General features: G+C 42.4%; 1 protein-coding gene across 1 annotated transcript; it reads right to left on the bottom strand.

Moving 5' to 3' along the window:
* Positions 1–3,711: 3,711 nt before the first annotated feature.
* Positions 3,712–12,984, bottom strand: LOC139411175 (neutrophil cytosol factor 2-like). Its single transcript, XM_071157090.1, has 15 exons — positions 12,268–12,984; positions 12,091–12,173; positions 11,762–11,870; positions 10,264–10,401; positions 9,876–9,983; positions 9,720–9,779; positions 9,209–9,246; positions 8,609–8,747; positions 7,520–7,591; positions 6,971–7,062; positions 6,648–6,756; positions 5,436–5,596; positions 5,126–5,231; positions 4,790–4,913; positions 3,712–4,672 (listed from the first exon to the last, which is right to left on the bottom strand). The coding sequence occupies exons 1-15, from the start codon at positions 12,493–12,495 to the stop codon at positions 4,527–4,529; spliced, it is 1,713 nt and encodes a 570-aa protein (XP_071013191.1). The 5' UTR covers positions 12,496–12,984; the 3' UTR covers positions 3,712–4,526.
* Between the last annotated feature and the right edge of the window lie 1,470 nt (positions 12,985–14,454).

Raw genomic sequence — 14,454 nt, forward strand, 5'->3', positions numbered from 1 at the left:
AAAAATAAAGAAAAACTCTTGAATGAGTAGGTGTGTCCAAACCTTCGACTGGTACTGTATATATATTCTTTGCTAAACAGGTGGGGCTCAAAACAGGTGGGGCTCAAAACAGGTGGGCTCTGGGATGCAGACAAGATCCTCTGCCCTTATACCTTTAATTCACACAGACTCAAGCTTCTATCTTTCTGCCAGTCCACAACCCTATTAAAAGAATATTACTTTCTGTTCAATGTGGGTACTAAGGTAAAGTAGGCCTATGTAGTCCTCCACATATAGCCTGCGTCTCAAATGGCACCCTATTCCCTAAATAGTGCATTACTTTTGACTAGGACCTATAGGGGTCTCTTCCCAAGGAGGGGGGGGGGGGAGACACACACACATACACCACAAATATACATTAACACACAGAAACTGCAAATCCTCCATATAATTAATCTCATAGGCCTAATAGTACTGTAGAGCTCTTTTTTACTTGCACACATTATAGCTGGGTCGCCCCGTCCTGTCCCTAGGGGTCCACCACCCTGCAGTGCCCCGACTCAACACACCCCACTCAGCTTTAGGATCTTAGTGAAACATTCATTTATTGGTTTTGGATGTGTTAGGCCAAGGCCAGAGTGACAAGCAACAGGACAGCAGACCCCCAGGGTCAGGACTGAGCAGCCCAGCAGCTAGGGATTGCCTAAATAGGTATCTCCCCTGACATGGGCATGTTTTCAATACAGACTCGTTTACTTGTCCTGTATTCCATATAAGGCATCAAATCAAATGTTATTTGTCACATACACATGGTTAGCAGATGTTAATGCGAGTGTAGCGAAAGGCTTGTGCTTCTAGTTCCGACAATGCAGTAATATCCAACGAGTAATCTAACCTAAGAATTTCACAACAATTACCTCATACACACAAGTGTAAAGGAATGAATAAGAATATGTACATAAAAAATATATGAATGAGTGATGATATAGAATGGCATAGGCAAGATGCAGTGGATGGTATAGAGTACAGTATGTACATATGAGATGAGTAATGTAGGGTATGTAAACATATAAAAGTGCCATTGTTTAAAGTGGCTAGGGATACATTACATCAAGATGGCAAGATGCAGTAGATGGTATAGAGTACAGTATATACATATGAGATAAGTAATGTAGGGTATGTAAACATTATATGAAGTGGCATTGTTTAAAGTGGCTAGTGATACATTTATTACATCAATTTTTTCATTATTAAAGTGGCTGGAGTTGAGTCAGTATTTTGGCAGCAGCCACTCAATGTCAGTGTTTAACAGTCTGATGTTCTTGAGATAGAAGCTGTTTTTCAGTCTCTCGATCTCAGCTTTGATGCACCTGTACTGACCTCGCCTTCTGGATGATAGCGGGGTGAACAGGCAGTGGCTTGGGTGGTTGTTGTCCTTGATGATCTTTTTGGCCTTCCTGTGACATCGGGTGGTGTAGGTGTCCTGGAGGGCAGGTAGTTTGCCCCCAGTGATGCATTGTGCAGACCACACTACCCTCTAGAGAGCCTTACGGTTATGAGAGGAGCAGTTGCCGTACCAGGCGGTGATACAGCCCGACAGGATGCTCTCGATTGTGCATCTGTAAAAGTTTGTGAGTGTTTTTTGTGACAAGCCGAATTTCGAGGTGCTGCTGCACCTTCTTCACCACACTGTCTGTGTGGGTGGACCATTTCAGTTTGTCCGTGATGTGTATGCCGAGGAACTTAAAACTTTCTACCCTCTCCACCACTGTCCCGTCGACGTGGATAGGGGGGTGCTCCCTCTGCTGTTTCCTGAAGTCCACAATCATCTCCTTTGTTTTGTTGACGTTGAGTGTGAGGTTATTTTCCTGACACCACACTCCGAGGGCCCTCACCTCCTCCCTGTAGGCCGTCTCGTCGTTGTTGGTAATCAAGCCTACCACTGTAGTGTCGTCTGCAGACCTTATGAAAGTTGCCCAGTATACCCATAATCTTGTAATAAATCAAATTTAGTGATACGTGAACTTGACATTTCTGCCATCTATTGTGACATTGTTGGGGGATAACCAACCTTTTCTTAGCTGCTATAAATGCTCGGCTACACAGTTTCTTCAGACAACAGTCTCCGGTATCAACATTGCCAAGCAAACAAAAACAGGCAGAAGGGAGAATCTGTAGACATGCTGAGATAAGAGAACATACTCTTTGCCAGAATTCAGCCAGCCTTCACAAGACCCTAACATATACAAACATGTCCCATGTTGTGTTTTACACCTCCAGCAGAGGAATGGCATTTATTTTTTTTCCCAGTATCACTGGCATATAGTATGTTCTATGGATGGTCTTAAACTACAGTAATTAATTTATGTCTGAGAGTATATGAACATGACTGGGCATTCAAACATATCTGTATCCATTCATCATCATCATCAATAGCTTTTCCTCTGATTTTTTGTTTTACCTGTCATCTGAAAAATGCCTGCGGGTGGCGACAGAGATCATTGCGACTTGGTCTGCATCTTTCATGCTGCGGGCGGTCAGAGAGACGTCTTTGGGATTCAAATATTTTTGTTGTCCTCTATATTATTTGAAAAGGGTCCGCTTTCTGCTTAATATGCGTTAGCCTATCTATTGTATTAAAAACACATCTTTATTCACACTCAGAATTGGCTGTTTCAATTTATGTAGCCTACCTCTCCTAGTTGGGCGTGAGAGTTCAAGTGCGCCTAGTATGTCTGGTCTCGTTAAAATAGAGTAGGCTGCATACGTGGGTGGAGAATCACGTGGTAGTTAATTGAAATATGAAATTAACTTAAATATGATTAGACTGTAGTTTACTACAGTGTCTGTAAGTAAATAGGCTTTTGATAATGGAAAGAAGTGGAGGGCGCTCAACCAAAGTGAGTCAAAGTGCAATATTTTTTGGGAATCATCATTGAGGAAAAAAGAAAAGGCACACAACACGCGCAAAGGTTAGACTACTGTGTTAAGCGAGCGTTGAACCTTTTCATTTTCAATAACTATTGATTATCCATTTATTTGTCTCTGCCTTGTAAAAGCTAGACTATATCCTATAGGCCTATGCAAAATGTAGGAAGTGTCGCTGTCATAATTCTTGCTGCTTCAAGTTCAGTAGCCATACCTGCGACATCAGGTGCGTGTGTGGTCTCAATTAAATAGAGTAGGCTATAGCCTATGCATGGGCAAAGAAGCACGGGGCAGTTATCTATCCGAGGAAATGTACTTCCTAAATACTTTACTACATTGCCTAGAAATAGATCACCCACATTTCTCCTTCTGATAATCTTCCAACTCCTAAAAGGTAGGCTATACAAATAGCTCAAGAGAAAGTGCAAGTCTCTCCTACTCTGCTCTCTTCAAACTACATCTAGCATACTGGCTGCCCAGTAATACAGATAGCCTAATATTATGGCCATGTGCCGAATCTTTGGTAATTTAAACTATTTCTTAAGTTATTTTTGCGCATCTGATATTGCCTATAGGGCACAACATTTCTGAGACCATGGCTGGCAAGTAAGCTGAGTCACATATGCCTAAAATAACATTGAGGGACTGTGGTTGGGTTTGGGACAAGTTCTTGCAGTAGCAGGTGGGAGTCAGACAGAAAGCCAGCGGTGCTGGCGGTTGCAGGTGGAGTGCGATATGAAAAACTGCAGATTAAGAAATCGGTCCCGCTCAGACCTCTACTGTGCACCATGACAGTGGAGCCTGTAATGTTAGAGCTGTTTATTACTGTGTCAGTGTGAAAGGCAGGGAATTAGCTAGGGAAACTGACAGATCAATAAAGTTACATTGCCATACTGACTAATAAAAACTCACATTGCACTGAAAAAACATTAGAATATCAATTTTCAATCATTTGGCTGATGGTTTCATCATTTGATTCAGGTCTAGTGTGATTGAGTAAAAAATCATAGCTAACATTAGCCAACCTTTTGCCAGCTCTCTCTTTCTAACGGTACATCAAGTTGTGAAAGCTTGACAAGTTAATTTACTTCTGTTGAAACAGAAGAAAACGAAGGCTAAAAAACATTTCCATACAAACAACTGCTGTTAGATAGTAATAATAGCCACCTCATATCGCTATCTGATAGATAGCTAGATGCTAGAACTGACCTGGCTGTGGTAGCTACAGTACTAGCTGGCGTAGCTAATTCATTCACCTCAGTAGCTAACGTTACATGTCAGTTACAATACTAGCTCAGCACTGCGAATAAACACTAGCTACCTTGTCAGTTACATCAGTCGCCTAAAGAGTAGCCAATTTTTACCACTCTGTGAAAAAGCGCAACACATACACACTGAACTATGCTCAACTCTCCCGTGCCGGTCCAGCCAGCCTTCCAGAAGCTTTGCCTTCAGACAGCCTGTCAGCCTGCTCTGTGGTATCCAAGCGGTCCTAAATCCAGCTGGCTGAACACTCCAAACAGCCTACCCGACCACTCGGAGGCATGGTCCTAAAGCACACCTTTGCCTCTTTTTGTATCACATTGCAATGATACAACTGGGGGGGCAAAAATGCCATTTCAGAATGTGGGGGGGACATGACCCCCCCCATCCCCAGTGAAAGTTGCACCCCTGGTTGTGGGGGTCTCTTCTTCCCGGTAGGCAAAACAGCTGGGGAAGATGCCAATGTAACCAGCACAGTGTCCCTCCAGCCACTCCTCGTTGACTGGTAGACCGACGGGGGAAAGAGGGGGGGGATAGAGTAATTTGTCAGAACAGGAGGTTACGTACTTACTGTGCACTTAAAAAGCACAAGACTTCATAATTTCTCATTCTCCATTACCTTCACTGAGAATGTCAATAGAGTCTCCCTCACTGAACTCCAAGTCCTCTGGGCCATCTGCTGCATAGTCATACAGTGCCACCATCTGGTAGAGAATGGTACGGTTGTCCAGGCGGTCCTCAGTCTGACACAGGGAGAGCAGAGGAACATACAAGTTATTTTTTACTCAGAAATTAGCCACACAATACATTGATGAATTTAAATTCAAAATGGCCCTGTGCTACATCCAGTATATTGTACTATTGATTATTCCAGAGGGATACAGGTCTTTGTCCAAAATGGCACCCTATTCCCTATATGCTGCAATACTTTTTGCCTGAGCCCTGTGGATCTCACCTGGCACCACAGTGTGGTTCTGCCTGCCTCTGCCACCTCCAGCAGGGCCCTGAGCCCCTCCTCCCCATCCAGAGGCTTCAGCACCTGGGAGCCATGCTGCCTGTGTCTGAGGGGAGAGGAGATAAGGAGAGGAAGAGGAGGAGGAAAGAGGGGAGGAGAGGGAATGGGAGAAAGGAAGAGAGGGGGAGAGAGGGAGAGGAAGAGAGAGGGGGAGGGGGGTAAAGTGGACACACATGAGGTTGAGTGGTTATATTTTTAGTGCGATAGCAGCACTGAAATGACAGAAATGGGTTGGCAGGTCTGCAGTTACCTGAGGCGCAAGTGTGAGGCTGGCTGCCCCAATTTGTGTGCAATTCTCTCCTGTAGGTCATCGTACGGCGTGCCTAAAGGGACACTCAGAGCCACGGTGTATCTGTAATGCACCTTTACCACCACAGACCCAGCCTCTGCTCCCTGGGGTGAAGTGGGATCCTGTGAGAAAACATGTAAATTCTATGGCATGGGAAGTATCTGCACAAAAAAAACGAAAATAAATTCTGCAAAAAGCACTTTCTACATGATTGTATAGGAAACAAACATGAGTGAATGATCATAAGGAAGCTTTCAGAAAAAATCTCCTGACAGTATAACTGGATTGGCAGCTTTTGCCTGGACAGAGATGGGGAAGTCTAGTCTAGTGTAGAACACTCTCACTGAAACCTCTCTTTCCCCTAGCCAGCCAGTCAGGCATCATATTGGAAAGTATAGCAGCCTTCACACGAGAAGTCCATTACATTTTGGCACAGGCATCAGGGAGATTTTAAGAGGTAATTTCTTCTTATGAAAAAAATTCAGGTCACTGACATGCTGAGGCACATAATAACATATTTTTTTATCTGACATCTCCCTCCCATAGGCATTCTCTGGACTTAATCAGGGCACATCATCAGCATTCTATTCATTACACCACTACAACACTTTATGAGTCATAAAAATATTTTCTATTTATACACAACTCCATCAGGATAATGTATATGTAAACCCAGCTGGAAGGAAGTATAGTATAACATAGTTTGTGGGTGTCAACTGATTACTCCTGTACACCTGCACATTGAATAAGGTGACCTGTATATACTTGCATTCTCATGCTTCTTTAACTCACATTGTAGTTGTTGTGCGTTTAAAAAAATATATATATATATTTCTGTAATTTTCTATGTTATTATCATCATCACTGCTTTGTTGGCAAATAGCTTTCAAGGTAAGGGTTTCCCTGTACTGTTTCATACCTCTTGTTTCCTGTGCACGTGGAAAATAAACTTTGAAACCTTGACCCTTCTTTGAATCATGCTGATACACATTCTGTGAGATATCCTACAGTACAACTTGAGGACAGATTGACTAAATATTTTCACCTGCTATCTTTAGAGGAATAAATGACATGATCATAATCTTCATTTTATCTTTAAATGTATTATTTCGCTGGTGATTAACAGCTACAAACTCAGATACAAACACTGATTAAGTCAGGCCCTTTACTCACCAGTTCAGTGAGGCTGTCTACTGTGGATGTGTGCTTGCGTAGCGGTGTGGAACTGATTGGTGGGTGGGTGGCAGAGGCATAGGATGGTGGTGGTGTCTGTCTAACTGGGCTCTCTGCAGATGAATTACAGTACAACATTAAAACACTCAGTGAAGAGGCTTTCAAAATGATCAAATTTATACCGGTAGTACTGTACATGGGCATGCCAGAATGACGACTGTTATAATTAAATAAACAACAAAAGGTGCTTTCGTTTAGATGGATTCTGGCCTGGCTCCATCCCCTTGTCCTGTCCTCTGCCAGAGGGGTTAAATGAGTTGAGCCTATCCTGAGGAGATTCTATGGGGCTGGGCTGGTTCTGTGGGCGAGTGGGCGGCCTAAGGCCCGGTGGGAGGGGGATCCCACTGGGAATACTCTGTGGAGGACACATCAGAACAGGGTAGTCAAGGTAACAGATCTCTCTCTGTGCTTTCCATTACAGCAGTGAACTATCCAGAGAGGCTGGGCTAATAATTGCTATTCCTTTTATGACACCTCTCTCCCTCATCGTTAAAGTCCAAGGGAATTCAACAAGCCTGTCTGTCCTCTACATCTAGAAGTGTTAAGCAGGTGCAACTTTAGTACATTGTGATACAGCAACTTCTTCCCTGACACATCACTTTTCCCCCACTAAGTCCCCGGGGGGGGGGGGGGGGGGGGTACAGTGGAGATAAAGCTCTGTTCAGCATTCCTCTAAAATTGAAAATTGAGAGATTAAATAGCCCAGACTTTATAAAATGTAAATGAAGCAGCTCCTAAATGTAGTGGCACATTTAGTTCACCTCTATAACAGACATTGTCTTTGTAAAATAATAGAAACAAAAAAATCTTACTTTATTATTTCTCCTGCCTTTGGACTTCTTGATATCCACTGGGTCTAGCAGTGTCATGGGGACAAGTCCTTTCTAAAGGAAGAAAGAAATTCAAAATGAAAGATGAGTGGTAACCAAATATCGAAAGGCATAGATACACAATCATACAGAAAGAAGACAAGCCACAATAAAAGGTGTAGGTGCGCTGGTGTAGTGGAAACCCCCGCAGTCCCCGTTGTCCAATTTATTTGTTAATTTTTTATAAATATTTTTTTTTCCATTTCCACACGTAGCAAGCGAAGTGTTTGTGTTGTCCAGTCTAGATGGTAGTAGGTGAGGCAGAGAGACAATATAGTTGTCATGCATTTAATTAGCCTATTTCTCGGCCGCCTCGACCTTCTCACCTGATTGGCTATCAAGTATCAAAAAAGTTAAATTAATCAGGGTGGAGTGAGTGCGTTGTTCAAGATGGATAAACAAAAGGCAAGAAAGACCAAGTGGTGCACAAAAACGCTGTAAAAAATCAATCTTGTGCCAAATTACTGAGGATAAGCATCATCAAAGCTACCACCTCGTCCTCGAATTACGAAACACCATCACAGGTGGTAGCTAGTTGACCTAGTTATGCAGCAGCTAGCACTAGCAGCCTCCCATTCCCGACAGAGCCCCTGCTGCCCTTGCCCGGCAATGAGTGGTCTTGCTCCTCCTCTTCTTCCTCCCCTCAAGAATAGTGACAGTTCCTCTAGTGATAGTCCCTCCTTCTCCTCCTCCTCTCCCAGAAAACCAAGCTGATGACTGCCAGTGACCCAGCGGCGCTCATGACAGCAACCTCCATTCTGTGAACACTGGTAAGCCTACGAGTGATGGAACGGATAGCCGCGACAGCATGGAGTCCAAGTTCCAATGTGTAATATAAATAGTCTATCAGTTAAATACTGTATACAGCTATAAATAGCCTACTAGCCTATCAATTGCCAGACAGCTCTTGTGGGCAGCACAGCCTCGTCTGGAATGTGGAAGTATTGCATTGTTCTTATGTGCTTTGTAATTCAAGCATCATTGTTAGCTTCTACTATGGAGTAGCGACCACTAGTTACAGGGGTCTTTCACCTGTCCATCGTGTATGACCGTGGCCAGTCCATCTCTTTCCATATCACTGAAGACAAACACCATGGCTCCCCCTGGCACCGTCAGCTGACCAGGGCCCCCGGATATGTAAGGGGTACGCAGACACATGTAGCGAGAATCCCTATGGGGAGGCAAATACACCATTAGAAGTAAAGGGTAAACATGCACACTACCATGCTTTTCTAACTTGTAGTGCAGAGAGTGAAAAAACCCTAATTTAATTGTACCTTTATTTAACTAGGCAAGTCAGTTAAGAACAAATTCTTATTTTCAATGGCGGTGGGTTAACTGCCTGTTCAGGGGCAGAACGACAGATTTGTACCTTGTCAGCTCAGGGATTTGAACTTGTAACCTTTCGGTTACTAGTCCAATGCTCTAACCACTGCCGCCCCAAAAATAAACTCACCCAATTTTACTTTTGGACACCATGTCACTCAACCCACCATATTAACACCATATTATCTTCTTTGGATTCAAATATCAGCTCTGAGCTTTTCCTATGATGTCCCTGCTCATTTTCCTGCTCCAATGACATTCATTTTGGGAACATAATTAAATATCAATGTGAATAATGTAACTTACTCCACTCTATCCACCTTGGGCTCGTAGTATCCAGGTTTCTGTTCAGAGGACAGAGTCACAGTCAGAGGGAGAAGCAGAAGGCATGGGCTTTGGGCTGTGTCCCAAATGGTACTCTATTCCCTTTATAGTGCACTACTTGGGTGTGGGGTGGGGGGCAGAAAATAATAATAATGTGTACATTGCAAATTGACCACAACTAATCCCAAAAAGAAATTGTATTTGAAAATAACAATCATTTCATACCTTAATCACATTGAGACATACAGTATGTCTATTTTTTTTATTTGGGGGAATACTTGGGAACAGATGTCCTAAAATAAAGTCCATTTCTGCTGAGCTTCTTGTAATTTTACAGTCATTTTTTTTAAACCCAAAACGGTATTTTTTCAAATATTTGAAGGGATTAAAAAAAAAATGGCTGTTGCCGACCCCTGATATAGTGTGCCATTTGGGATGCACACAAGGTTCTGTGTAATTCCAATGCTGTTCTAACAGCATTATTCAGCCTTACCTGAACCCTGAGAGGTTCAAATCCACCAAAGTCATCATTGGGAATCATAGAGGAAATGACCTGAAAGCACAGGAAAGGCCAATCTGTGATTAAATCTGATTCAATTTGCACGCACACACACACACAGAGACAGAGAGTGATGTGGATTTACTGTACCTTTGGTTTGCCCAGGAAGTCTCTCTCTCCCAACTGTTCTACGTCCTGTTTCCTGGGGCGGAACACCTGCCCCTCTGGCACCAGGAGGACAGGCAGCACCTCTCCCCTCTGGGGATGGACACACACGTACGCATGCACGCGCACACACAAAAAGAGAGAGAAAGAGAGAGAGAGAGAGAGAGAGAGAGAGAGAGTAACTCAGCACAAAGAGAAATTTAGCCATGTAGAACAGGACACCACACACCATCATGCCAATGTCAAAAGACTATGTGGGGATATAGCCAGGACTTTTTCCTGGCCATGTGACTTGATCAGTGAGAAACAACCTCTGGTTCTATGTGGGGAGATTTCCGATGTCTTCAGTGAATGTTTCTAATCGTGTACTTACAGAGATCATGTCTAAAGCCACCTCCAAGTTCCCTCCTCGCCCCCCTCTTCCTTTCTCCTGGGAGGCTGAGATCAGAATGTCCCGGGCTTTGTCCAACTGGTCCAGTCTAGAGTGGACAGCTGCTGCGTTATACAAGACCTGGACAACCATAGAGAGACTGTCACAACTGACACCTTATTCCTTATATAGTGCACTCGATTCCCTATCTTGTGCACTATTTTTAACCAGAGCCCTATGTGCACTGGTCAAAAGTAATGCAGTATAGGAATAGTGTGCCATAATAACAAAATCAAATGTAACTTTATTTGTCACAACACAACAAGCCCTTAAGTAAGCATTTCATGGTAAGGTTGTATTCGGCACATGTGACAAATAAAGTTTGATTTGTTCTTGTTGTACACTCTCCATATGCTCACACAGACAAGTAATACTCAACAACAGCCCATGAGAGAGCTAAATTATGCTGCAATTGAAAACTTTGGTGACGCCTCATCTCTTAACAAAAATATATAGATTTGTCTGGGTGCTACAGACAATACGTAATTCAACTTGAATCAATAAAGGTCTCACAAATGTGGTTAATAAACCAAAGACAATAAACACATTTGTTCTAGCGGATAGATTTGGGGAAATAAATTCCTATGCAATTCCTATGTCAAGAATGCCTTCACCTGACAGACAGACACATAGTCGGTAGCCCAGATTGAGACAAACACAGCCACAGGTGAACATGGGGTAGGAATGTGTAATATGTCTTATCTTCTTTATGAGAGGTATTTAATATTGTGTAACCTCAGAACCCCCCCCCCCCCCCCCTCCTTCAATGAGGCTTTGTCAAAGATCCCTACCAGGTGGGATTCTGAACTGCACAATGAAAGTGTTGACATATTGGAACTGGGGATATTCTCATATTTCTCAGTGTACACCCCAAATGGCACCCTATTTCCTATATAGTGCACTTCTTTTGACAAGAGCCCTATTATAACAAGTCACATGCCCAACATTTGTGCCCTTTAAAGAGAATAGGGTGGCATTTGGGATGCAAACTTAATTCAAATATCTGACACCATCATATCTGACACTATATACATTTGGATTGCCATAGATCCATTTAGAATCTTGTTTAATCATACTTTACTCCACTACTGGTACCTGGTGCACACATATAAGGTAAAAACTACACCTGCACGGAGATCCTATTATATTAGAGTTCTAATACAGAATGTAATTATATGTACACCTATAAGACTGTGGTGTAAGTCTACACCTATAAGTTACAAGTCCACCTATAGGATCACGGTGTTAGTATGATACAAGTCCACCTATAGGATCACGGTGTTAGTATGATACAAGTCCACCTATAGGATCACTGTGTTAGTATGATACAAGTCCACCTATAGGATCATGGTGTTAGTATGATACAAGTCCACCTATAGGATCACGGTGTTAGTATGATACAAGTGTACGCTTTTAAGAGCATGGTGTAAGTCTGTTGTACCTGCCAACTGTAGAGCTTGTAGCGTAGCCCCAGCTGTTTGTAATCAATGACCATGTTCCCTCTCATGTGTTTCTGAGCCGAGGTACAGTCATTCAGAGCCTCCTCCAGCCTGCACACATACCCACACACAGCAGCAAGGAGATGTCAGATATAATGGCTAAATCAGCTAAATGTCTCTTGTAATCCAAAGAATGAATAAACAGTCATTTGCCTTCATAGGTTAACCAATGTCTAAAAACTGTACAGACTCAACCTGTTGTTTACTTTAATAAAAGACAGAACATCAGTAGACCTAAGAGGAACCATAATGTTGTACAGTGATCACTTACCTGCTAGCCATCATGAATGCTCCAGCTCTTTGGAAGAAGCCAACTGCAAGTCGCTCATCCTTTGCTATGGTCTGATCTAGAGCCTTGGCAACACAGGGTGACAGATAAATATGACACACACACACGTGCACACCCATACACTCCAGATATTGATTAATCACTCTCCTCCAGACTGACCTGGATGGCAGGCTCCAGCTGCCCCAAGGCGAGGTGAGCAGAGGCGGTCAGAAACAGAGTCCGGGAGGTAGGTTCAGTGATCTGGTTGAGTTTAGACAGGGCTCCCTGCCAGTCTCTGGCATCCACTGCCTTTACCGCCTCATCCCACAACCGCAAAAACTCTGTGTACAACATCCTCCTCCTGTGGTATGAAGTTTTATATAAAGGACAAGTTATACCACAAAACATTTAGGACAAGTGGGAAGCAGAAGAATTGTATACTGCAATTTTAAAGAGAATCGGGTACATCCATTTTCACACTTTTAAATGTTTGATATAGAGCCATTGTAGTTTATATCGCCCCTGTTGTTTTTCAAAACCCAGACTCCCTAATTAACCGATAACCTTGACAAGTCTGAGTGCAATGAAGAAAATAACGAGATTACTCTGAGAATTTCATGTAGGCCTACAATGTAATAACTGGACGAACTGGTGTGGTAGCCTTTAAGAAGGGGGGGGGGGGGGGGGATAACACAACAAATAAAATAATTAGCTGATCTTCATCATTAAACAAGAACAACCAGCTTTGTGCTCATACTCAGCAGACACAGCAGGGAGATTTTGATTGGGTGACTTTTAAAGAGTATGCCAGTCTTTCACATGTAATAATCAACCACATGCAAGCTAGAAGGACTTCCTTAAATATATCTTGCCTTTAAATATGTATTTAAATCATTGTTAAATATATACAAAAAAATGGTTACTTACAGGTTCTCCCTCTAACACTTAAAACATAAACAAGAAGATAATCCTATGGACAGTTATAGGTTCCTGGTAAAGTATTCCACCTGAGCACCTTGAGTCTCCCTCAGGATGGTAGGGAAAGCTGCATAATTTGGCGACAGCAGTGAGTGAGCCACAACCCTGCTCTACAAGGAAGTCAGTCGCATTCCCTGGGGTGGGGAGGTTGAGCAAGCAAACAAGGCACGGAATGCACCTGGGCTGTTTCTCAAATGGAACCCTATTCCCTAAATAGAGCACTACTCTTGACCAGGGTCCATAGGGCAAAAGTCAAAAGTAGTATATTATATAGAGAATAGGGTGCCATTTGGGACAGACTCCAGGAGACAGTGACAATAGCAAGAACACAATAGCTTCAATTACAAAGTTTTACTGATTCACAAAGGGCGAGACTACAGTTGAAGGCACACACCCACTGAGGTTGACTTAGGTCATGGCTGATTCACACTTTTTATAACACACTCATTATGAAACAAGGACGCATTCACTTACATTCTGGTAATTCAAATTGAACTTTGAAACTTGGGACTTTAAATGGATGTTCAAGAAGAGGAAGATGGAAGGAAAATATATTTGCCATTGGGTTTTTACCTGTCTACCAGAGCTGCTTTCTTTGAGCGCTCACCTTTCCAATTGAATGATAGTTGGCTTAACTGTTTTACAAGCTATGTCGTGTTAAAGAACAGGTTCAGCTTTTTTTATTTTTTTATTTCACCTTTATTTAAACAGGTAGGCCAGTTGAGAACAAGTTCTCATTTACAACTGCGACCTGGCCAAGATAAAGCAAAGCAGTGGGACAAAAACAACAACACAGAGTTACACATGAACAAACGTAGTCAATAACACAAAAGAAAATAAAAATAGAACAATCTATGTACAGTGGGTGCAAATGTAGGAGAGTAGGGAGGTAGGCAATAGATAGGCCATAGAGGCGAAAATAATGACAATTTAGCATTAATACTTGAGTGATAGATGTGCAGATGATGATGTGCAAGTAGAGATACTGGGGTGCAAAAGAGCAAGAGGGTAAGTAATAATATGGGGATGAGGTTTCTAGCTTCTCTAGAAATGAAATGAAACATATGTTTAAGTAAACTATGCATTTTTTTATGAATACCTATCCCTGAGGAATCATATTAAGTAATCATAGACAAATGATTTTTGTCTATGAGATACATAGAGACAGAGAGAGAGAGGTCATGATCAGATGAGCTCCTGCATTTTTCAGCATTTTCTTAAAAAAACATAGGTTTAGAGTTAGATAAACTTGGATTTATTGTCAGGAACATATACAGGATGCTACCCTCTACACATAACCTTTACTCCAAATCAAAACTCAAAACCTACAACCTGATTTTGGACAGAATTACAGAATCACCTGGAAGGCTTACAACTACCAAGGATTAT

This window comes from Oncorhynchus clarkii, chromosome 6, assembly GCF_045791955.1.
Source record: "Oncorhynchus clarkii lewisi isolate Uvic-CL-2024 chromosome 6, UVic_Ocla_1.0, whole genome shotgun sequence".
Taxonomy (NCBI): domain Eukaryota; kingdom Metazoa; phylum Chordata; class Actinopteri; order Salmoniformes; family Salmonidae; genus Oncorhynchus; species Oncorhynchus clarkii.